Raw genomic sequence first — 22,687 nt, 5'->3', positions numbered from 1 at the left:
CCTGGTACGGCTCGCTGGGCCACTTACTTAAGAACTCGAGTGTTGAGGCAACGTCTCTCGGGCGTTGCTATTTCAATTAATTTGACGCTATGCGTCTTCTTTTACATATGTATGTATGTATGTACGTGTGTATGTCAGTGTGTGTTGCCTGGGGCCCGTCGAGTGGTGTGAATGACTCGTTGTTGTTGTTGTTGTTGTTGATTCGCACGTGCCCAGTTGTTAGCTGTTGGGGCATAAAATCGATAAAAGGCTCGGCAATTGCATTGCGTTATGCTAGCTGATGGTCAAAGACAAGCAGCGCGAAAGAGATAGGGATATGCACAGAAAAAGAAGCGCGAAGAGGAAGAGACAGCTGAAAAAGAAAAAGCAAACCCAACGGACCAGCCACATCATCAAGGCCACAAAATGCGACAGTCAAGCTGTCAAATCTTATCACACACAGCCAACAACACACAAAAGTAACAAGCGCGAAATGTGCGTTGGGCAAATTCAATTAATGCAAAATGGGCAGCAAAACAACAAAGCGCTACATAAAAAATTCATTGGAAATTAAGTAAAGCCAAGACCAGGGGCAAAAAAAAAAACACTGCAAACACAATCAAAAGCAAACACGCACACGTACGCACACACGCTCAGATATGCCCACATTTAATGCGAATTGCGCTCAAAACTGTGCTACAAGCGACAATGAAGAGAAGAGAGGAATAGCAGCGTAAAAGCAAAAACAAAATGAACGTCGCTGCGCCTACAGCTGGGACTTCCAGAAATACGCGACGCAGCTGAGGTGGGTTGACACAAGGCGAGAGTAACAATGACACACACGCTCACACTCACAGCATGCGTACTCACTCACACGCGCTGGCACGCTCGTAGCGGGCGTTCGCGTACGCAACAAGGTCACTGGAAAAATCGTTAAGCAGCAGCAGCAGCAGCAGCAGCAGTAATAACAGCAATGACAACAACAGCAGCCGCAGCAGCAATGAATATGTCGATACCTTAGCTGTTTTTGCTATTGTAGGAGTATACACACACACAGCCGATTTTATTGGCTTAAATAAGATATAACAAAAAACATAGCACACTTTTGGCACTGTGTTACTTACCAGTTCGCCAGGCAATTATTATTCTCACACAGTTTAATGCGTCAACATTTTTCTTTTATTACAATTGTTGCGCTGCATGGGCGCAAAGAGTGTATAACAGTAAATCACACACCATACAAAATATTATTTAAAGAGCAACAATATATTTTGTGAAAAAAAAGAACAGACTGCAACAACTATAACAAAAAGGCGCGTTTCACGCTGAACGCTTCTTAAAACTGTAATTTATTTACTACTACTCTTTTGCTTTGCACGGCCAGCGTTTTGCTCAACTGCAGCTCCAACTGACTAAGAGGATATATTTCCAATTGCCGTTTCAACGTCTGTGCTGCGCGCTGTCCGTGGTATAACTGATTACTGTGACTAATAAGCATCCAGGACGCGGTGCCCATTGTGTGTGTGTGTGAGAGAGCGCTCAAACATGTGTGGTGGCATGTGGTGGATTGTGGTGAGTAGTGGTGGGCCGCTGTGTGGCCGCATGTTGAAATTCCTATATGTACATAAGTATGCCTGTATGTGTATGTGTCCAACGGCCGTTGGCAGACTGGAAATGCCATGCGCTCCAGTCAGACAGATTTCTGCTTAGCCACTTTTCTTTTCTTTTTTGCTATGGCTCATTTGTATGCCGCACTTGTTGGATTCCGCTTCCAGGCACTGCGCATGACTGCTGTCAGCCACGTGCGTTCCAATGCAAAAACAACGGCAATTAGGCTCACTATGCGTGAGTGAGTAAGTGACTTTCTGTGTTGTTGGAAGCAGGCGCAAATAGCTGTGAGTTAAGCTGAAAGCCAAAAAATAAATGTGCAGAAGTGCGTGTGTGTGTGTCTAAATGTTTTACGCTCATATTTTTATAAAGATAAGAAAATCTATATCTATCTATATATACATAGTATATATAAATATTTATGTGCCTTTCTCACCGTTGCTGCTTAAGAGCGTTGGCATATTTATATTTTAGCTGCACCAAGAGCTAAATCTAGCTGTAAACTGGCTACACTGACAGCACTAACTAAAATATAGCATTTTAGCTTTATCCTGACTAAGAGTTGAACAAAATTTAGCTACAGAGCTAAAAAAAAGGCTCTTTATTTATTTAGACAACCAATTACAACAGGAGTACATATAATATATACTTATGTGTATATATGTACATATATTTAAAATATGCAACTTACAGTTAAACTGTGAGCAGCGTTAAACATCATAACAATTGAATTAAAGGGGTATGGGATTGGGAGTCGCTTTTTGATTGGCCAGCCAAGTGCGCAACGAGCTTAAAGCTAAAGAGGAGCTCGCACGGGCGGCGTCCGCTATAAATGCACATTCTGAAGGGGAGAGGGGATAATTTGGGTTGAGCGTCACATGGCGGCCATAAGGCACTGAAAACAGTTGCAAAGGTTTTGTTTGCTTTCTTTCTCACTTTCTTTCATTTTTGTTTTCTATCTTTCTGTTTTGTAAATAAATGCAAGAGAACAGCCTTAATGGTTGATCGATGGAAGCTTCGCAGCCTGGTTTAGTGGAGCAAAAAGAGCGCCGGCTGTTCCAGGTGCTGCTTCCAGACATTGGAAAAACTGGCCATAGTGACGCCATCGATGACACGATGATCCGCCGACCAGCTAACACTCATGATGTATGCCTTGACAACCTCGTCCTTGTCATTGAAGCGCGGCACCGCCTTGGTACGTCCCATTGCGCCAATGGCCACCTGGGGCGCCATTATGCAGGGATGTGTATACGTGCCGCCCACCTGAAAGTTCAAGAATTACATCAGATCCAATCCAATTCTATTTATAGACATAGATCACTTACGACGCCAATGTTGGACAACGAGAAGGTGCCGTCGGCAAAGTCCGCGGGACCTAGGGAGCCAGTGCGTCCGCGCTCGACAAGCGCATTCAGATCCTTGGCTATCTGAATGATGCTCTTCGCCTGACAGTTCTTGATGTTGGGCACCACCAGACCCTGGGGCGTATCGATCGCAACGCTAATGTTGTGGGCGCCTTTATAGATGATCGACTCGCTAGCCAAATCCAGTGAGCTATTCAGAATCGGATACCTGGTCAGGGCAATGCTGGCGGCCTTAATGCAGAACGGCATAAAGGTTAGCTTGGGCACGCCCTGCTCCTGAGCAGACGCTTGCAGTTGGCTCCGGAACTTGACCAGATTCGACATATCGATCTCATCGCTGTACGCAAAATGTGGAATTTTCTATGAAAAGAAATGGAAACATAATTACATATATGTGGAAAAACGGGACTTCACTTCAATGTGCATATGCATAGAAGAAACTTCAGTTTGTACGTCCTTCTATTACTTACGAGGGATTCCATCATCGACTTGAGCATGGCCTTGCGCACGCCTTTGAGCTGCTCCACACGATCCGCTGGCGCCGTCAAGGGCGGAGTGGCGGCTGGAGCCAGCTTGGCTTGCGTATTGCTGGGATGGGGCACATTGGTGCCGGGCGGCACTTGACCCAAATACTCGAGAACATCGCCCTTGAGCACACGTCCATTTTTGCCTGTGGCCGGCACCTTGGCCAGATTTACTTTGTGCTCCTTGGCCAGGCGACGGACGGCGGGCGTGGCGGGTGTTATATGACGACCAGCGGACGAACCGCCAGCTGCTGCTGCTGGACTAGGCTGCGCATCACTATCGCTGCTGCTGCTGCTGCTGCTGCTGCTGCTGTCATCTTCCTCCTCCGCATCCTCCACCTCGAACTCGAGCAGCGGTTTGCCCACCAGAGCCAGCTCATCGATGTTGTGGTAGATGCGCGTGATCTTGCCATCGTAGCGACTGGTGATGGTCACCGATGCCTTGTCCGACTGCACCTCGCACAGGTTGTCGAACTGCTCGACGGTGTCGCCCACCTTCACGAACCACTCCTTGACGGTCACCTCGCGTATGCCCTCGCCAATGTCGCTCAGATTGAAGGCGATCTTCTTCTCCAGGCGAGGCGTCAATTGCAGGCAGCGCGACACCTGAAAAGGGCTCAAAGTTATTCAAATGCCACCAATTTCAAATATCAAAATCCACGTTTCAAGACAAAGTGCAAATGAAGCGGAAAATGCTGAAATATAACTTGTGTGACTCACAAATACCCTGCATATATAGTCAGTGCTTATATGCTAGCGAATCTTATGCAAATCGATATTTATCGATATTAGTTATGTGTTACAGTTCTAATTAAGGTTAAAATTGAAGAAAATATATGAATTTATATATATGTATATACCTTATATGCATATACCTTATTAACAATGAGCTTCCATTAGAAATAAGCTCCAACAAAAGCTCTAACAGATCTCCTAAAACAGAGTAAGACTGAACTCTACACATATAGCAATGCTTATATATACATACATATATACACTATTTTATATCTTATTACATTCTCCCGCTGCAACTACTTGCAAAAACACAATATACCCGATTCGCGAACTTATTCAATTGATTGAGCACATTAAATGGTAAAGTCAAACAGGCATGCGCCCCCTTTCGGTATTAATGCGAGAACAGCGAAACAAATCGTGTGCGTTCTCCCTCTCCCTCGCGCTCGCTCTGTCGCACCTGTTGCGCGTTTTGTGCGTAAAAAGCATGCTATCGCGCTCGCACACATGCTGTCGGACAAACGAATTGCCACTTGTTGTTGTGCGAATTCGATTACATAATAGAACATCGCAGAACATCGCGACTTTCTCGTGTGTCCGTTGCTTTTATACTTTTCGCCGCTCATAAATTACAAATATTGATCAAAGATGTTCAAAGAACTTAGTTATTGGTCATTAGTCTCCACTTACTATGAATGGCATCGAGCGTTGGCAATTTTTGAGCAGCCAAAATGTGCTGCCATTTCGTAGCAAATGTGTTGCCATGGCCAATTTGGTGAATGTTTGTTGGTAATGGCCTGTAATTGTGAAATACCGTTAAAGTTAAGTTCTGTCCTGGTTGGCTATTAATTCCGTATAAAATACCTCTAAATGCTGCAAAATGTGTGAGTCGATGCGTAAAATCCACTCAACTGCCCCCAATGAACGCCCTTATCAAGCGAACTTCTGGTTGTCAGTTTGTTTTGCATTTGCCAGCTGTTTGCCAGGTGGAGCTGATCATTGCTCTAGCGCCACCTAGCTTCAAAACATCTTTCAAATGTCCAACATCGATAAGGAATTTGAAAATCGATTGAAGCTAGCGTCATCTAGCGACTAGCTAATGCAGTGCTAACAGAATGTCAATCACTTATCAAACTTAATAGCTAAAAATTGCTGGTGATATAGAATTGTCCAGAAAATCTTTTAAATTATTATTGAAACCTAGAAATAAGAAAGACACAGTGAATATTTAGTTCTATTACATAATTGTCTCTTATCTCAAATTATTACAGCAAAGTGTCTCAAAACAGCTGTGCTAGCCATGAAAATGTCAAAATGCGTTTGAAAGAAGAAAAACTTTTTTTTTCTATAACAGTATTGGAGAAATTGATAACTTTGTTACAAAAAAGGCTAAATATTTTGTAGCCAAATGCTGACGTGCACAACACTGAAAAGATTTTCAAACCAATCGGAACTGGCGCCCTCTAGCGACAACAGCTGTTGTTGAAATATCGTTAGCTACCAAGCAGCTGTGACAGCAAACAAAAACAACGTGATCAGCAGCAAGATGGCAAGTCGCAGCAACATCTTAAAAAGTAAATAAATAAATTCAATTTCAAAAAATTGCAGGCAAATTTACGTAAAGAACTGGAGAAATGCAAACACCCCAACAGCCGTAAGACTAAGGCGTTGGGCAAAAAGGCGCGCAGACAGAATAACAAGCACAAAACCCGCCTCGGCCATGCAATTAAAAGCAACATAATGGGCGAGAAGCTGAGCTGGTTTCTCGGCCACATTGATGAGGAGCGCACAACGCCGTTGAGCCCACAGGAATTTGAGGAGCTAATTGAGCTGTACCTGCATAGGTTCGACGAGGAACTGCAGCAAATAGCGCTCAAGCAATCGATAGGCAAAAACCGCGCCAATCAGCACGCAGCGCGACAAGATGTCATCAGAATAACACTGGAAAGGGAGCGCAATGAGTACCAGAGCGGCGGCATGGGTAAGAGCAAGACAGACTATAAATTATATATTTAAATACATCATATCAAAAATTTGCTTTAACAGAATTGCTAAACCTATGCGATCCGGCCAAATTCAAAATGCTGCTTGATTGGGACGGCAGCGCGTTAAGCGTTCAGCATTTAAAACTAGATTTGGTGTCACACAATATGCTGCAGCGGCTGAAGCAGTCAGCGCCAGCCAGCACCAGCGCGGATCAAATGGAAACAGTCTAAAAACCATTCATTATAATATAAACAAATTTCAATAAACATGTAGTAAACAGTAGAGGTGGAAATACACCAAGTAGCTTGCATATCGATAGTATCAACGATAGTTGACCCACATTATGCGCTTATTTACAGTGATGCCAGCCGTAGCAAAGGAGCTACATATAAAAATATTTAAATATTTGGACATGCTTACGAATAGGCATATATATGTATGCCACTATGGATATATATATATCGCTTATAAATAGCCTGCCTGTTTCTAAATCATACTTTCTATGAAATAATTGTCACTCTTTACACATTGCATTTCAATACACACACAGCATACAGAATATATTTAACATTAAATACATACACATACTACAAAATACACTTACGGCTTACGATATAAATTGCATTGAGAGTGCATTCAAAATTTGACTATAAAAAAGCTGAGCTGACAACACTGTTGAGCACGTGTGCTGCAGCGACGCCTATCGATAGGCAAATAAACAATCAGCTGTTCGTCGCGTGCGTGTGTGTGTGAACTTGAAATTTGTTATTCGTGTGAATTGTGGTGAAATAAACTGCACAAATTTTTTAATTTAGGTAAGATTTATTACATAAACAAATGCCATCACAAGCAGAAGTGCATAGAATTCACCTAAAACCCACTTTTATTATATTATCCCAGTCTCTGCGTAATTAACATACAATATAACAATGGGCAGCAGTTCATCAAAGGGAGTCGGAGTCGTGGAGACCGCCGCCGCAACTACAGCGACAAATGCAGCCGCCGCCGGCGGTGACAAACCCAAGTGCAAAGCCTGCTGTGCCTGCCCCGAAACGAAGCGTGCACGTGACCAGTGGTAAGTAAAAATGCGATGACGCAACAAAATTTGATGTTGCATTTGCGCTTGCTTTCTGTAGTCTAATCAATTTGTGCTTTTGCAATTTGCAGCATTGTGGAGAACGGGGAGGAGAACTGCACAAAGCTGATCGAGGCACACAAGCAATGCATGCGAGATGCTGGCTTCAATATCTAAGAAGCTGAATGCTGGGTCGGTGGAATACTACTTAGCATACAAAAGCGGCATCTCCCCACCCACTGGCGCGTTAACTTAAATTAATATCCCAATTTTTTTTTTTTTTCGTTTGTTATATCTCAAGCTAATTATAGTTAATTTAATTTAAAAAAACAAAAAGCCAAAATTTATTGAAACCAAACGCAAATTTTCGCTTTCATTCTTTGCACGTAAGAGTGCTTAAATTGCGATACAGAGCACCTGTGACGTCAGAGATTATCGCGCTTTTCTTAACTGGTTCCTCAACTCCCGCCGTCATCCTCCGTGTTATCAGCTAGTTAGATTAAATGAACGAGTGTCCGGTTCATGGTTTGTTTACATGTACAAACAAATCGTGACGCGAGAGCAGCGAGAGATCTTGCGTTTCTGTCCTGTAACTGTGACGTCAGAAATTCTTTCGCTTGACAACTCGTTTGCTGTCATAGAAACATTTTATTTTGTAAGCACTGCAGAAAAATTTAACAGACAACGCCACAGCTGTAATGCCTTCAAAAAAAGTGAGCTTCGTCAAGTGTTACCTTTTATTATGTAACGCAGCATATTTAAAAAAACAAAAAAAAATCACTTAAGCTCTTCAACCCTAAACCTATTTGTGCTGCCCTGGCCAATGTTACTATGTGAAGTCAGCGCGCGCAAGCTTTTATGGCGCCACTTTTGAAATTCGTACGCTCAAATGAAACGCAATGTACGTAATGCCACAACGGCAGCCATGTAGAAGGTAATCAGTAGCATTGTGGCAAAGGCCAAAATTCGTGATGGCTGCGGCACTGGGTAGAGAGCATAGACGAGCGTGTGGACAATGCGTGCAATAGCAGCCACGCGGAACAGATTGCAGGCCACGAGAGGATTGGGGTTGGTGCACACATAGATCAAGGCCATGATGAAGTATGGCAAAATATTCTCCATATCATTGCGATGAGCTCTACAATGAGAGAGAGGGAGAGAGCATGCTGTCAATCTCGTTCAGTTGGCTGTTTTGCATACCCACCTTCGCACGCGTTCCACATGTGGATCATCGAACTGCACTTCAATGTTCTTGAAAAACAGATCCTCTTCGTTGGGAAAGACCTGAAATATGGTGGCAGGCCAATGGAATTAATGGAAGGCGCTGGCTGGAAGGGTAACCACTTCCACTTAATACTATACGCATTAAATAAAGTGCAAGCGAGAGGGAAAGTAAAGAACATCAGTTAAAAATAACTGAGTGAATGAGACGGTGCGATTGCCAATTTTGCAAAATGTTGTCAAACAGCTCAAACATACATACAGGCATGTGTATGCATTAATGTATACAATTTTATAATTTATATGTATACATGTACATACATATTTACATGCATAAGTATGTGTGACCGTTTAGTTTCCAATACGTAGAAAGAATATAATTGCATTTGGTATTTATAGAACCAATGTTGTTGATGAGAGCGAGAGCAGGATCGTGAATGGAAATATGAAGCTTCATGAGAAATTTCGTCCCATACACTACGAAGCAATGTGGATGGCAAGAGCGAAAGTATTCAAAAAGCAAGCAGAGTTCCAATTGGGTCCCATACACCGAACATTATGACTATTTTAAGCATGCAGGATTTACCTTGCGCCGCACTGCCAGCGGCACCAGACCCAACAGCTGTGAATTTCGAAATCGCAGAATGAGCTGCAGACGTGTGTGTGTGACTGTGTGTGGCACATCCAGGACTTACCTTGTAGCGGAAGCGCTGCAACGCCGTCAACAGGGACATGAGCAGCATCTTCACCACCAACACTGTGGCCCAAAAGAGATAGCAACAGAAGACAGGATTGTCCAGTGTGAGCAGCTCCATATTTGTCAGCTTATCATGCATCGTAGGAGCAGATGTGTTGGACATGTCGAGCGTCTGTTTTCTGTCTGTGCGGCTAAAGCGTACTTTGGCAAGTGATCCAATGTGGAGTTCCAGTTCCAACTCAAACAGCGCAGCGCCAACTAGTCAAACTGGTTCCAAGCTACTATTCATAAGTGTGTGTTTGTGTGTGTGTGTGCGTGCGACTAGAGAAGCTACTGACTAGGTGACTAGGCAAAACATAAAATGCTAAACGGCTCATAAATCCAACATCTTCCTCTCCGTCTCCTCTCTTTCTCGCTCTACATCATTCGTCTCTTCCGTTTAGATATATTTGATGGAACAGATGAGCACATAGACCGCCTCGAAGCACACAATGCTGAACGTGATAAAGAAGCAGATCGCTCGCGTCGGCTGCGGCAGCGGCAGCACAGCATAGAAAAGCGTATGCAACAGTCGAGCGCTGGCTCCAATGCGTATCAGCAGCTTGGCGGTCAATGGGTGGGGGCCGCAGGCCACATAGGCGAGGGTCATTAGCAAAAAGGGCAGCACATTCTCCAAATCGTTGCGATGAGCGCTGCAATAAGAAATAGATAGTATGAGAGAGAGAGAGAGAGAGGTCAAGAGAGTAGGAAAAAGCATCCCACACACTACATTCAAGCAGCACAAAATATCGTAATTAATATTATAATACATATATTATACATTTGCATACATAGGATTGTATAAAAAAACATTGATAACTTTGTTTAATATGTGTACATACATACATATATGTATATTGCTCATAGCCTAACTGAATTCTATAGCGAAGCTGCTCAAGTGCAATTATGACGTGTGTGGGACAAGCGCTCAACAAACTGCAAGGCGAGAGTGAAAGTGTGTGGCCCACACACTACATATTTACATACATACATATTGGCAAAGCAATTAAGTGGATTTTTAGCTCAATTAACTTGAAGCGGGACAATCATGATAATGAATTGCATATTAGATTATACAATTAAATTAAATAATATTTAATGCTTAGGTCACAATCTAAATATTCGGCAGATCGCATGATGCGCTGCTTCTGGAGCGTGGATCACTGCGTGACGTCATTAATGAGCTTTTAATGGCTTTTAAGAACGTACGTGACATATGATCACATATGCATGTATGTATGTACATATGTACAGGCATTGTATAACACATTTAATTGGAATTTTTGATTATCTTTTATTTTCTATACATACAAATGCATGTATTTATTTTTACTTGTTTGCACTTACCGACGCACTCGCTCCACATTGGGATCGTTGAAACGCACATCCGTGCATCGGCCCACCCGCAAATCCTCCGGATTAGCAAACGTTTTGGTTTTAATGCGCTGCCTGGCTGTCAGTAGAGACATGCATAGCATTTTAAGTATGAGCAGACTACTCCAAAATAGATAGCAGCAAAAAACCGAATTCGATTTGCTCAGCAAGGGAGCTGCGGGCATGCTTTCGGTCTCCATCTTCGACTGGAACTGAATATCCTTTTGGGGCCGTTATAATTAAGGACATATAACGGCGAAAACAGCTGCTCGCGTTCACAGTCCCACCCCCTCCGCTGTGTCCGCCTCTGCCACAATCAAGGCTCTGACCTGACCCAATAGACCATATAGAATCGAATGTGTACCATGCCATGTTCTCACCTGCATTATTTATCGCAACAATTAAATTAATAACTTATTTGTTTTAACTTTTCATGATTCTGTCCTCACTTGTTTGCTTGCGAAATTATGGCAGCTAGTTCAATGCATTCATTAGGTCAATTCATCAGTCAGTCAATTAATCCAATCTATCTCCTTCTTAGGATTGGATTGGGGATTGGATTGTCGCCAGCATACAAATCGTATCAAATTTTGTTGTTTATTGCTGCAGTTCACACGCACACACACACACACACGCACTTGCACACAGACAGCAGATCTAGAATTCGCACATCCAAAAATAAAAGATCAAGGTTGCGTTTAACAAACAACAAAAGACAAAAACAATAAATATGAAAAAAAAAACTTGCGCTAACAGATGTGTATGCATACACACAGATACGCACACACATACATACATGTTGACATACAGACAAACAGATTATTATAATAGACAAAATCAAGAATTCAAACGGCAACGGAAGCGTCCAAATAAGAAGCAGCAGAAGAGAAAATCAACAACAATAAGAGCTGAAATTAGCATTGCTTAAATTCAAAGTTCAGCCGGCGAATTAACAGTATGTATATACATATACATACATACATACATTCAAACACATGTAGTATATAAATATGTATGTGTGTGTATGTATACAACTATCAGGGCATATTTTCATGCAAAGCTTAGTTAACCGTTTGTCATTGAGCAAGCAGCGAGCTGTCAAACACCACAACGCAAATAATGAAATGCAAAAACAAATTCGCACAGATATTTGTGTGCGAGTATGCGAGTATATTTATGTACGTGTGTGTAAATCGTCTGTGTATGTGTCTTTGCAAGTACTTCTGCACTCATGTTGATCTACTGCGTGAGCTGTAGACGCGTGTGGCATGTCAAACTGTACCCCCAAGATGGCAACTAATGGCATGCGTATATGTATACATATATGTATATGTGTATGTATTCGTGTATGTACAATGTGCGATGTGACGTACGCCAAGAGTTGGTCTTTGCTCTTGTCTAAATTTAGTCAAAAGAGTAAAGAGTTTCATGCTTGTTTTTGTTTTTTTTTTTTTTTGTTTGTGCTTTTGCGTTGCTGTTGCTGCTGCTGCTGCTGCCGAACAAATTAAACTCGCGCTCTACCACTCATCGAATTTTCTCAACGCTTCAGCGCGACGCCGGCAGTGTCGCTGCTGCGTCGTCGTCGTCACTAGCCACGCAGACGGCGACGCTAGCCGCGACACGTAGAGCGTTCAAAGTCCAACTGTCTGGGTGCTTTTTTTGTTGCGGCTGCTATTGTTTTTGTTGTTGGTGTTTTTTTCCTGTGGTCTGCTTTATGACGAGTGGCGTTTAACATTTAAACGAGGCAATCAAAGAAGGAGAGAGAGTGAGAGCGAGAGCGTGGCAGAAGGGGAAAGCCAAAGAGAGCCAGACATGTGTTTTGTATTTAAGGATCATAATTTACAGTAAGCCGAGCCTAACAGTTAATTTGAAATTTTTGCATGCGATTAAGTTTGCTTGCATAAAAATAGGCCAAAGTAACTTGAGTTCTAAGCCATCTATGGAGCTCGGACTAATGTTGAAAGCTTTCTCATTAATTGTATAGCGTTTATTTAAATTTCTCTAAGTTAATATGTAAGTAAGCAAGATTGTGTACATGCATACATATGTTTTTTTTAAGATGTGTTCTGCAATTTGTTAAACTTAGTTTCTACATAATAGTTACCTTCTGGAAAAAAAAAAACAATATCCACAGCTGTTTAGAACGAAAAATGAATTATAGAACTAAAATATCACCTTGGATTTTAGTAATAGTCTCTGGAAACTCAACAGGTAGCCAACATCTGGCATTCAAATTGCACTCGACATACATACGTACATTTATACATACATACATATATGTATGTATATACGTACTTACTATATCTCGAGTACTTGCGAAGCGATTTCATAAAGCTTTCAAACATTTCTAAGTCTTCAGTTGAATACAAATTAATTTATAAAGCAACAAAGCGTGGTTATTTTATTACTAGATAGTCACGACGCTTAAGCACTTAACATAAAATAAAAAATAAATCTAAAAAAAAAAATGGTGTTCTGAAGAGCACTATATATCATCATATGATAAGAATTGTGTTTTGACAGACATTCAGCATTACGATATAATTAAACTAGAAGAAAAAAAAAAAAAAAAAAAAAAAAAAAAACTTTTCTTAACTTATCAAAATTGAGCTTTGGGTACACACTTTTTTGTTGTTGTTGTTTTTAGCAAGTGCGATAATGTCTGGTCGAAGAGGAAGAAGAAGAACAATGAACTTGCCAACGACTCATCCAAATTACGCATGATTAGCGTAATGAATGTGCCGGAATTTCTACCCGAACAAAGTCCAAATTTATCATCATTTTATTTTTATTTCATTCTCATTTTTGGATACACAGAAACACGTTGGCACTGAATTGGGTTAATAGTAGTACTAGTATATGTACATATATATAGGCATACACCATACATATTTAGGTAAATATATAGGAAAAGCCTTGGCAGCGCAACACATGCTGCAACATCTGGCATATGAATTGCAAATGAAGTCAGCTGCTAATAAACTCTGGACTTTAGATACTATGGACCCCAGAGTATATGCATATACTAGATTTCTATGTACTCATATATATACATTTATGTACATGTATATTGCACGATAAGAACGATGAGTGTCAATAACCGACAACGCAATGCTTATTTGTAGCGAGTGCATTTGATATTGGGATGTGTGGTTGCCTTACGACGTAATCCATAGATAATATAACGTAATTGCCATATGGCTAAACAGTTGACATACGTATATACATACATATAACAAAAGGAGGTAGATAGATAGATAGACACTACATTGTAGAGTTAGAGTATTCATACATATATAAACTACATCGTATAGTCATTAACTAAAATGTTAGATTTGATGTTTATGTAAGAGTAAGATAAAGATACATATGTATATGCGGGTATATGCAGGTATAGATATAGTATAGATAGTGCAGTTTTTCAGTGCTTTGTTGACTTGACCGCTTTATGATGTCTTCACAATGCATGTCTATCCTTTTCTTTCCTCTCTTCTCCATTCATTGCTTACTTAAGAAAGCAACTTCTTCTTCTTGCTTCCTTCAATTGCGTCCTTCTCATCTCCAGTTCCTTCTGCTTCCTGCTGACATTCGAAGTACTCTTCATCTGGCTCTGGTTTCCTCTTGTCATCTCTTTTATTCTACATCTTCCATCTTCTATCCTTTTTTCTTAAACGTACTTCTAATTTTTCTAAAGTGCGTTGCACTTCGATTGAAAAGTAAAACTTTCCGGTATTTCCTAAGCACAATCTGAGTCCTGATTTCAATTCTCGATTCTGATTGCTAATTGGAATGATCTAAAAGTGAATCAAGTCCCAGGAGGAAAGGGAATTCTCAGAAACTTGAATTTCGAAAGATCTCTAAAATGGTTCCATCAGATAATAAAAACTCCATATAATACGAAATAAAATAAATATTAGCGGACATTGTGTGAACATGTTTTGATTCACGCTTTGATTACGTATTTTTTGTAGACGTCCATAAACAATTACAAGGTACCGTTATGGCTTTTTTAACTGTCTGATTTGATTTACAATGTTGTAAATATTTAATGGGGTACGTAGTTTTGTAAGTGCGATAAGTCGGTGCTCAAAGTCGACCGAATGACAAACGAATAAGTGTGAGAGGGCGTCCATGGGAGGGAAATAGCGTTATCTGTATAATCATTTAGATATCGATATCGGTAATAAGCATCGATAATTAGCACTTCGATTGGATTATAGCGCAATCCCCACTATGATGACAACGCAAATGAGCTGAACTTTGGAACAGGCGGTGATACCAAATGCGGTTTGTGGCCAGACGACGCACAGTAAAGTCGGCGAACGGAACTGGGCCACGTATCAGACGACTGATTGGGCGTACTTCACTTACGGGCCAGCGTCTGGGGACGGCTTATCTTTGGACCCAGACGGCTTTTGGGCTAGGGTCTGGCAGTTCAACATGTCTATGGTATACCCACTAGTTATGAGCGAGCTGTTTCCGTAATGCAAGCTCATTTTGATGAAACGATAAATATCGATAACTTCTTTATTAATTGCTGATCTTATACAGTTATATGAGTCTATCTATTTGAAGTGTTGTATATTTTATTCTATATGTGACATATCATGATGTTATCGATAACACTCCATTTTCTTCCACAAATTTACGCTGTGTAGACCTCAAATTGAATTTAAAATGGATTTATAAACTAGATAATCGCTTACAAATTGCGTGGGTTAGCCGCCTGAGGCACAGTTAACCGATTTATAGATGATCTATAACTCTTATCGAATAGTTGATTATTCGATAAATATATTGTTTACACTGAATTGTTGATATTTTATGTAATATCTGTGCATATCTATCATGTGTAAGTCTGAGTTCATATTAGGTTTCCGCTGTAGGGTATTTGCTAGCCGTGTAGTCTCCACTGTAGCACTTCAACGTTTAGTTGTTCGTTTGTAGCACAAGTCATTTAGTCAGAACCCGTTGTTTGAACTTTGGAACTGCGCTGCAATTACATTGAGCTGAGCAAATATTACGTATACGTATAAGCTAAGTACATACAGATGTATGTGTGTGTGTGCGTGTGTCTGTCTGTGTGTAGGTACAGACGCACTTGTAATACGCCAGCCGTGGCGCCATCTTCGTCTCTGATGACATGATCTTCTATTCTGTTAGTGTTGGTCAAGCGGACTGCACTGCGTGTTATCGCAGCAGTATGTTCTAGCATTCTGTGTTGGGTCAAAGGTCATGCACGCACACACACAAACACAGCAAAACAATTGATAATAAATGGTTGTGTGCGGGATGGAGGGCCAGCGCTCTGCGTGTTAATCTAGTTGTCAAGCATGGCCCGTCCTCTCAAGCGTGTACTCTCTCGCTCTCCCAATCTCTCTCTTTCTCTCTGTTTCTATCTCTCCCTCTCTCGTCAGTTTGCTCTCTTTGCATGCACTCTCATTTAGATGCTCTCGCGCCATCTGCCAGCATCTGGTTCGGTGTGATTCCAATTATGCAAATGCCAATTGGAATTGCATGCTGCTTCGCTTGTATCACATTCACCTGACCGCCCGTTCAGTCTAGCAGCCAACCAGCCTCCCAGCGTACACGCCCATTGCAAATGCAAATAAACACTTTATGTGATTACACCAATTTCGAAACGTCATTTTCCCATGTTGAAATTCAATTCAAGTCCAAAGTAACAATGCGACGCTTACCAACACCGCTTGCATGAGACGTTCGCACACAGTGTATGCGAACAGTGAACGGTCAAGCAATTAACATTCTAAGCGAGCAATATTGTTGTCAAACTTAATTGCTAAGAACAACTTTATTAATCGAATTTGTTCTCATCAGAAATATCAAATTGAATTTTGCCTACATTTGCAATTGATTTCCTCTGCTCGTTTAATCATTTCGCTTTGCTACTCTTTCTCTCTCCCTCTCAATTCGCCCGGCAACAGACGCAGACTTTCGCTGTCGACTGTCGCTCAAGTGCAGTATTGCAGTGCAGCTCTGTCGGCGTTAGCAGCGCTGACGTGCCCGCAAGTCCAAAACTCAAAAGGCAGCGAAGAGAGAGCGCTGCGCACTCTCCATCTCTGTCTGCCTCGACGTCTCTGGCTCTCTGTTGCTCACACGCTTACGATACGTTTCGGCGCTCGCTTCGGCGTCGCCGTCGTCGTCGTTGTCGTCGTCGTCTTCTGGAGGAGAGGCCCTCATAATAAACCAGCCGCGCAGCTTGTAAGTCAGTCAGAAACGCGTTGAGTGCGACAGCGAGTAGACGTGCCCAGTGTAGAAGAGATCGTATATATACATATACATACAGGCCCCCACACATACATATACAGAGCCCCTTTTCGAGTTCTTTAGCTCGTGGAATTGACATACACACACATACGTATACACACTTAACAATACATATAAAATTGTCTGCCTTTTTTTTCTTTGGTGCCACAAAAGACGAAAAAAGTGCCGTGCTAAAGCATAAAATCAAATAAAACTAAAAAGCAAAAAAGTGAAAATTAAGCAAGAAGCAAAAGAAAGAGCATACATATATTAAAAGCAACATGGCAAGTGTAGAGCAAAAAAATGCAACAGGCAATACCAACGGCAACAACGGCACAATAAAGCCAAATAGCAACGCTGTGGCCGAGCCAACTGAGCCGCCAAAGGATGCCAAGGATCTGTTGCCGCATTTGGAGTCGCTGGAGCGCATCATTAAGTTGCCTGTGGTGAATGCCGCTTGGGATAAATCGCAAGATGTCTATGGCAAAGTGAAGGGTAAGTGTCTTAGCACCTCTTCTCCCCATCTACCCTTCCCTCGCCCCTTTTCTACATTTTGTAGTGCATATCAGCGACCATGTGTTTGGCCTATGCAAGTGCATTGAACTCGAGTTTAGCTGCCGGTTGACTAACGGCGAATCAATCGCAGTGCGAGTAATTGTAGACGACTTCGAGAAAAAAAAGAAGAAGACAAAAACGAAACGAAAGAGCATTCAAAAGCAGAAACCAAATCCCCGTTGCTTGAGCACACCCAAAGCCGTGACTTCAACTACGACAGCGATAGCGACAGAGACGGCGAATGCGAGTGCAAAGTTCGCCATTTTGAGTGTGAATATTGCTTGACGAATTCGCCGTGAAGTCGAGACTCGAAAAAGTTTAATTGAGCCGGCAAATTGCAATTGGCCATTGCCAAATTGAAGCCAATTAAGCTCAATTGAACTAGCAGTCGATATAACCGCAGCAGCAGCGGTAACAGCAACAAAAACAAGAACAACACCAGCCGTAGCAGCAGCAGCAGCAACAACAACAACAACCACCATGACCTGCCGTCAAAAGCGGGCGAGATTCTTTCACTCATGACGCGGCTCTGCGACAGCGTGCAAAGTGCAAAAACAACCAAATTTACATAACTTGACAATTTGTTGCCAGCCCAACATATTTTGAGTCTTTCAATTTTAATTGCGTGTGTGTTCGCTGTGCGTTTTTGTATGTGTGTATGCTATGAATAACTTAGGAAAGTGCAGTCAGTGGCGTGGCCGATAGGGGGCGCGCGCACAAATTGTCGCCACAAATGCTCAACTATGTACATATATGTGTGTGTGTATGTATGTTTGTGAAAGAGAGTGGGAGGAAGAGGGCGAATGAGAGAGCATGATTGAGCTGTGAGCATTGGACTTTTGACTTGTTTTGCGTTTTATTTGATTTGTTTTGTGCTACCTACGAGATCAAAAATTGTTGTTGATGACTAAATGGGCAGCAGCTATCAAAGTCTCACTAATAGCAAACAGCTAAAAACTACAGTAATAACAACTACAAAAACAAAACTCTGGCAACTGCGCAGTTGCTTATCAATCAGGCAACGCCAACAACTGGCGATAAGGCACAGTTCTCGAGCCGAGAGTCTCTGGGCGTGAACAGGGGGCGGGGTATTGCAGCTGCTTATCAGTCGGGCCAGAGCTCAATTGTCACTGTTTAAAAAGCCTTTATATACATATATTTATACATATATATATCTTATATACACATATTCAGATAGTTTCATAAATAATAGTCTTCTTTATCTCTCTCTCTCTTTCTCTGTCCCTTTTTCTCTCTCAGGCAAAAATCGCGTCTTCAATTGGGCCTTGAATGCGGCCGAGGATTGCGTTGCACGCGCCGTAACCACAGCTGCACCAATTGTGAACCGCTTGGACCGGCCCATCGCCTATGTGGATCAGACACTGGTCAAGGGCATCGAGACGCTGGAGGTTAAGGCGCCGATCATTAAGGACACACCGCAGGAGATCTATGCCCAGGCCAAGAACAAGGTCATCGATGTTGTTCAACCTCATTTGGATCGTGTGGTCAAATTCAAGGCAGCGGGTCAACAGAAGGCCGCCTCACTCAAGGATCTGGCCTGGCAGAAGGCCAATGAGGTGCTGGCCACCCAATACGGCAGCCTCGCTGTCAATGGGGTCGATACGACCACAGCTTTGGCTGAGCGTCTCCTCGAATACTATTTCCCCAAAAGCGATTCGGACATCGAGGAGGATAATGGTGAGTAAATCCAGAGAAGATAGATACTTTTAGCTGTACTACAGACTGCAAAAGGGCATTTCCAGGGTATGACTCAAGTATGATAGATCTTCCGAGAGAGAGAGAGAGAGAGCATATCTCAGAGTAAATAAATACCTTAACTCAATTTTATCTATGGGAATATTATTGTTCACTCTCAGATTTCGATAGATCAATAACACTCGTAATTGGGTCAAATAAACAAATATAGATTACACATTAAATACTTCCGCTGCACACTCGAATTTTTTCCCAGAGTCAACTTTCAGTCTCATGTAAATAGATTTCTCAAGTTTCCTAGCAAACCCTGGAAAATGCCCACAACATTGTCTTCAATAATTGTTTCTAGTTTCGGGTTTCCCCACTTCCCGACCTCAATAAAGCGTAAATATTTTTAATTCTCACAGATAAACAAAAAGCTGTCGTGCGAAATGGCAAAAGTGCTGAGAATGACAGTAAGTGTGAGCCACACTCGCCCTATAACTAATCCAAACAAAAACAAAACACATAACCTAACACAAACCTAACCCAACCTAAGCCCTAAGCCTAACCCCAACCCTAACCCTAGTCCTGAACCTAACCTAAACCTTAATGTTAAGCATGTCTGCTTGTTAACGAAATTGGTGCATAGTTCTAATCGATTCTCAGACTTAGTTTCAAGTGGGTCTCAAATTGCATAACTCCCTAGGGCCATATCCGATATTCGTCACATTGTGATTAAGCAATTGTCCTTAGCTAAGCATGCAGTGTTGACTAATTTGCTAAAAACATATCTTATCTCTCTCTCTCCCTCTCTCTTTCTTTATGTTTGTCTGCTCGCTATTTCTCGCTCACTCACACTCTCCTTCTCTGTCGCTGTCTATCTGCTCTCTTGTAGTTAATGGTATTGGGGAGCCCGACTATGATCAAGAGATTGACACTAGATTCTTAATAGCCGCCTCGACGGTATTTTTGTCCATGTCGTTGAAAATCATAACCGAAATTGTTGAATACATTAGAAGAAACCCAGAGATCGTAGGCATTATCGATAGGGAAATCAACAACCTAATGGTAAGCACAAAGCACAAAGCACAATAACAACTATTAAAAAAAAAAATAATAATAACCAAAATATCACGAATATTCTCATACTAAAAAGAACAAATAACTTTAGCTTATAATTCGCAAGCAGTTCAAGCATTTGCTCAACTCTTTTTTGGCTTGATCTTGATCTTGAAATTAATTTGCATTTTCTTCCTCTTCTTGTCGTTTTAGTGCCAGTTCCCGCCAGCGAGGACCCCGTATTACACACAGTCCAGACCGTCGGCCGCCTATCCAATAAGATCTCGCGTCGCGTCTATAGAAATGTCTCCAGACAGATCAAACAGGTCCAACAAGGCAACATCAACGACTATCTGAGCTCGCTGATAGCCGCCCTGAAGCTGCATCAATATATCAATTTCATAAACTCATCGATGGGCACTAATGTGGAGCAGTCGACGCTATCGAGCGACAACTGTACACCCTATGGACCCAGCAGCAGCAGCAACAGCAACAGCAGCACCGCCAACACCAACATCAACAGCAACAACATCAATAGCAACAACAGCAACAGCGCAAACAATGCCAAGAGCAAAGTAGCCGTTGCAACGCCATCTAGCGTACAGTAGAAAGATGTGCAGCTGCCAATGGGGTTTTTCTTTGTCGGGTTGGCTCTGATTTAAGTCGTCGTCTCTCTTTCCCAGAAGAAGATGGGGAAAAGAAAGAAATACGCCTTAACAACCGGCCCACCTTATTATACGCTTCTCATTTTTTTTTTCTTTTTTAGTTTTATATATTTTATGCCTCTTTTCTTTGCATATTAACTAAATATATTTTTTTTTTTTTTTTGTTTTAAGAAGTGGCCTAAGCACACACATATACACACAGACACACACACACACAAAAGCAATTGCTTTGTAAATATTTATTTGAAGTAACACACATCTCTACACGCACACGCACACACACACCTAAACACAAACACACACATACACATATATACACACACATATATACGCATATCGATATAAGTTGTAGTTGTTAAACGTTTTTAAACGCAATTTTTTTTTAGCTGTGCTAAAACTTAAAAAGCGCCACCTGGCGACCATGTGCCACACACATGCATTCAATGAAGAATATAACAAGAGAAAGTCCAATACGAAAAAAAATCAAAACAAATTCTGATCAGAAATTATGCTAGCTATACATATATAGCGTATGTATACGCAGGTATATATATATGTATATATATATATATATATATATATATATATATCTAAAGCCAACTCCCCCCCTCCTAACCTACGCGTTATACTATTTAATGATAAACAACTGAATTATAGTTTATATGTAGCTAGAGCGAGATAGAGAGCTCGCCTAATGAAATATATATATATGTACATACATATATATTTATACATATATATATATGTAATACTGATGTTTTAATTATGCTTAATATATAACATATTCTTAGCTGATGAATTATGCTTTAAATATATGGAAAAGTATATATACATACATATATATATATACAAATTATATAAATACCTTTTGAGCTAACAAAAACAGAAATAAAATATACATAAACAACAACAACAAAATACAATTAAAAATGAAAAATAAAAAAATGTGGAAAAAAACAAATTTAATGAAAATGGTGAATTATGAATTATGAACGTGAGGCGCAGATAAGTTGATGACGGGGTCTTAAAAACTTATCAGGCAAATGGCATTAAATATCAGTTCAGAGTAACCACTCAACAGATAAACGTTATACACGCACACTGTTATACTGTTATACAGGAGTGTGCGTGTGGTGTGCCTGGAGTTGGTCGGTGCCCCAATTTTCAAATGATTCGATTTGCTCCGTTTCCCATTCCAAAGTTCTTTTGCATTTTGTTTTCCAGGGCGATAAGGCCCGCCTAGTTATATAGCCTCTCTATATGGTATATATGTACATATACATGTATACGGGCCGTATGCCAGTTGATATAATTGTTCTATAATTTGTTTAACTTATCTTTTCTTTTGGCACTTTCTATGAAGTCAGTCGATGAGTCCCAATGGAAAACCTATCAAAGGTACAAATTCCTCACGCTCTCGCTCACTCCCTCAGCCCCCCTTCATATCACTTATCGTGCACTTTACTGGGCCACAGTTTAACACGTAGTACTCAAATTAAATTTGATTTTTGTGCAGAAAAAAAAAACCTAATAATAATTACAACCTTTGCCTTATCAGATAAACAAAATTTTTGGAGTTCTCCTTAGTGGTTGCTTAGTCGTAAATCAGTAATATACTATATACTATAGTGGCTATATGTCTCGTCTGTGGAATTGGATTGAAGAAGCTATCTGTATTTGGCATAGCTCGCACTATATACTCTATGCCTTTTTATATTATATTTAGAATTCTATTTGCGTTCATTTAACTAGTGGAAAAAGTTTTCTATTTTTGACGAGCTTTCTAAATACATACTTAAGTTTTGGATCAGACTAAAATATTTCCATTCGATCAGCTATCT

General features: G+C 41.1%; 7 protein-coding genes and 1 long non-coding RNA gene across 20 annotated transcripts in view; 3 read left to right on the top strand and 5 right to left on the bottom strand.

The window, feature by feature from the left end:
• The window catches only part of Rab3-GEF (Rab3 GDP-GTP exchange factor), a 36,355-nt gene extending 34,879 nt beyond the window's left edge, over positions 1 to 1,476 (bottom strand). For 4 of the 8 annotated variants that reach the window (XM_089264092.1, XM_089264093.1, XM_018109187.3 and 1 more), the window contains exon 1: positions 1,104 to 1,476. The gene's annotated coding sequence lies outside the window, so the exon portion shown is untranslated. The remainder of the gene's footprint in view (positions 1 to 1,103) is intronic. The other 4 variants (XM_089264094.1, XM_018109180.3, XM_018109181.3 and 1 more) reach the window with 1 other exon arrangement.
• A 698-nt stretch (positions 1,477 to 2,174) lies between these two features.
• On the bottom strand, positions 2,175 to 5,230 carry Dbct (Dihydrolipoamide branched chain transacylase E2). The gene is made up of 5 exons (XM_018109194.3): positions 5,075 to 5,230; positions 4,901 to 5,007; positions 3,422 to 4,081; positions 2,913 to 3,311; positions 2,175 to 2,850 (listed from the first exon to the last, which is right to left on the bottom strand). Exons 2-5 carry the CDS (start codon positions 4,973 to 4,975, stop codon positions 2,617 to 2,619), a joined length of 1,368 nt encoding a protein of 455 aa, XP_017964683.2. The 5' UTR covers positions 4,976 to 5,007; positions 5,075 to 5,230; the 3' UTR covers positions 2,175 to 2,616.
• A 560-nt stretch (positions 5,231 to 5,790) lies between these two features.
• On the top strand, positions 5,791 to 6,478 carry LOC108655686 (translation machinery-associated protein 16 homolog). The gene is made up of 2 exons (XM_018107465.3): positions 5,791 to 6,191; positions 6,257 to 6,478. The coding sequence occupies exons 1-2, from the start codon at positions 5,951 to 5,953 to the stop codon at positions 6,424 to 6,426; spliced, it is 411 nt and encodes a 136-aa protein (XP_017962954.3). The 5' UTR covers positions 5,791 to 5,950; the 3' UTR covers positions 6,427 to 6,478.
• Positions 6,479 to 7,094: 616 nt separating this feature from the next.
• Positions 7,095 to 9,383, bottom strand: LOC108656868 (microsomal glutathione S-transferase 1). Of its 2 annotated transcripts, XM_018109199.3 has the most exons (4): positions 9,188 to 9,380; positions 9,079 to 9,114; positions 8,476 to 8,555; positions 7,095 to 8,409 (listed from the first exon to the last, which is right to left on the bottom strand). In XM_018109199.3, exons 1-4 carry the CDS (start codon positions 9,350 to 9,352, stop codon positions 8,157 to 8,159), a joined length of 534 nt encoding a protein of 177 aa, XP_017964688.1. In that variant the 5' UTR covers positions 9,353 to 9,380; the 3' UTR covers positions 7,095 to 8,156. The 2 variants fall into 2 exon arrangements, with proteins under 2 accessions (XP_017964688.1, XP_017964689.1); XM_018109200.3 differs by lacking the exon at positions 9,079 to 9,114 and having other exon boundaries at positions 9,188 to 9,383.
• On the top strand, positions 7,097 to 7,629 carry Cox17 (Cytochrome c oxidase copper chaperone COX17). The gene is made up of 2 exons (XM_018109203.2): positions 7,097 to 7,271; positions 7,364 to 7,629. The coding sequence occupies exons 1-2, from the start codon at positions 7,126 to 7,128 to the stop codon at positions 7,446 to 7,448; spliced, it is 231 nt and encodes a 76-aa protein (XP_017964692.1). The 5' UTR covers positions 7,097 to 7,125; the 3' UTR covers positions 7,449 to 7,629.
• Positions 9,384 to 9,628: 245 nt separating the features above from the next.
• LOC108656869 (microsomal glutathione S-transferase 1) lies at positions 9,629 to 11,537 on the bottom strand. Its single transcript, XM_018109201.3, has 2 exons — positions 10,576 to 11,537; positions 9,629 to 9,881 (listed from the first exon to the last, which is right to left on the bottom strand). Exons 1-2 carry the CDS (start codon positions 10,800 to 10,802, stop codon positions 9,629 to 9,631), a joined length of 480 nt encoding a protein of 159 aa, XP_017964690.1. The 5' UTR covers positions 10,803 to 11,537.
• Positions 11,538 to 15,233: 3,696 nt separating this feature from the next.
• On the bottom strand, positions 15,234 to 16,754 carry LOC149090585 (uncharacterized). 2 transcript variants are annotated; one of them, XR_016197359.1, is made up of 3 exons: positions 16,147 to 16,754; positions 15,700 to 16,074; positions 15,234 to 15,595 (listed from the first exon to the last, which is right to left on the bottom strand). It is a non-coding gene; the product is annotated as an uncharacterized LOC149090585 (long non-coding RNA). The 2 variants fall into 2 exon arrangements; XR_016197358.1 differs by having other exon boundaries at positions 15,704 to 16,074.
• Positions 16,755 to 16,865: 111 nt separating this feature from the next.
• Lsd-2 (Lipid storage droplet-2) lies at positions 16,866 to 21,339 on the top strand. Of its 4 annotated transcripts, XM_018109197.3 has the most exons (5): positions 16,866 to 17,364; positions 18,685 to 19,122; positions 19,548 to 19,595; positions 20,018 to 20,190; positions 20,395 to 21,339. In XM_018109197.3, exons 1-5 carry the CDS (start codon positions 17,151 to 17,153, stop codon positions 20,536 to 20,538), a joined length of 1,017 nt encoding a protein of 338 aa, XP_017964686.1. In that variant the 5' UTR covers positions 16,866 to 17,150; the 3' UTR covers positions 20,539 to 21,339. The 4 variants fall into 4 exon arrangements, with proteins under 4 accessions (XP_017964686.1, XP_017964687.1, XP_017964684.1 ...); XM_018109198.3 differs by lacking the exon at positions 19,548 to 19,595 and having other exon boundaries at positions 16,867 to 17,364; XM_018109195.3 differs by lacking the exon at positions 20,018 to 20,190 and having other exon boundaries at positions 16,867 to 17,364.
• The last annotated feature ends 1,348 nt before the right edge of the window (positions 21,340 to 22,687 follow it).

The sequence above is a fragment of the Drosophila navojoa genome, chromosome X (genome assembly GCF_054131105.1).
Source record: "Drosophila navojoa isolate 15081-1374.11 chromosome X, UAZ_NAV_1.0, whole genome shotgun sequence".
Classification (NCBI taxonomy): Eukaryota; Metazoa; Arthropoda; class Insecta; order Diptera; family Drosophilidae; genus Drosophila; species Drosophila navojoa.
Note: the sequence above shows the minus strand (reverse complement) of the source record. Positions and strands in the feature narration are given on the sequence as shown.

Bases quoted from the DNA above. Each gene is read 5' to 3' on its own strand.
- Dbct (XM_018109194.3), bottom strand. From the start codon at position 4,975: ATGGCAACACATTTGCTACGAAATGGCAGCACATTTTGGCTGCTCAAA. The intron at 3,312-3,421 runs GTAAGTAATAGA...TTCTTTTCATAG, and splicing joins AGTCGATGATGGAATCCCTC to AAAATTCCACATTTTGCGTA. The intron at 2,851-2,912 runs GTAAGTGATCTA...TTGAACTTTCAG, and splicing joins CGTTGTCCAACATTGGCGTC to GTGGGCGGCACGTATACACA.
- LOC108655686 (XM_018107465.3), top strand. From the start codon at position 5,951: ATGGGCGAGAAGCTGAGCTGGTTTCTCGGCCACATTGATGAGGAGCGC. The intron at 6,192-6,256 runs GTAAGAGCAAGA...TTGCTTTAACAG, and splicing joins GTACCAGAGCGGCGGCATGG to AATTGCTAAACCTATGCGAT.
- Cox17 (XM_018109203.2), top strand. From the start codon at position 7,126: ATGGGCAGCAGTTCATCAAAGGGAGTCGGAGTCGTGGAGACCGCCGCC. The intron at 7,272-7,363 runs GTAAGTAAAAAT...TGCAATTTGCAG, and splicing joins AAGCGTGCACGTGACCAGTG to CATTGTGGAGAACGGGGAGG.
- LOC108656868 (XM_018109199.3), bottom strand. From the start codon at position 9,352: ATGTCCAACACATCTGCTCCTACGATGCATGATAAGCTGACAAATATG. The intron at 8,556-9,078 runs GTAAATCCTGCA...ACCATATTTCAG, and splicing joins CGCTGGCAGTGCGGCGCAAG to GTCTTTCCCAACGAAGAGGA. The intron at 8,410-8,475 runs GTGGGTATGCAA...CTCTCATTGTAG, and splicing joins CATGTGGAACGCGTGCGAAG to AGCTCATCGCAATGATATGG.
- LOC108656869 (XM_018109201.3), bottom strand. From the start codon at position 10,802: ATGGAGACCGAAAGCATGCCCGCAGCTCCCTTGCTGAGCAAATCGAAT. The intron at 9,882-10,575 runs GTAAGTGCAAAC...TTCTTATTGCAG, and splicing joins AATGTGGAGCGAGTGCGTCG to CGCTCATCGCAACGATTTGG.
- Lsd-2 (XM_018109195.3), top strand. From the start codon at position 17,151: ATGGCAAGTGTAGAGCAAAAAAATGCAACAGGCAATACCAACGGCAAC. The intron at 19,123-19,547 runs GTGAGTAAATCC...TAATTCTCACAG, and splicing joins GGACATCGAGGAGGATAATG to ATAAACAAAAAGCTGTCGTG. The intron at 19,596-20,394 runs GTAAGTGTGAGC...TTGTCGTTTTAG, and splicing joins CAAAAGTGCTGAGAATGACA to TGCCAGTTCCCGCCAGCGAG.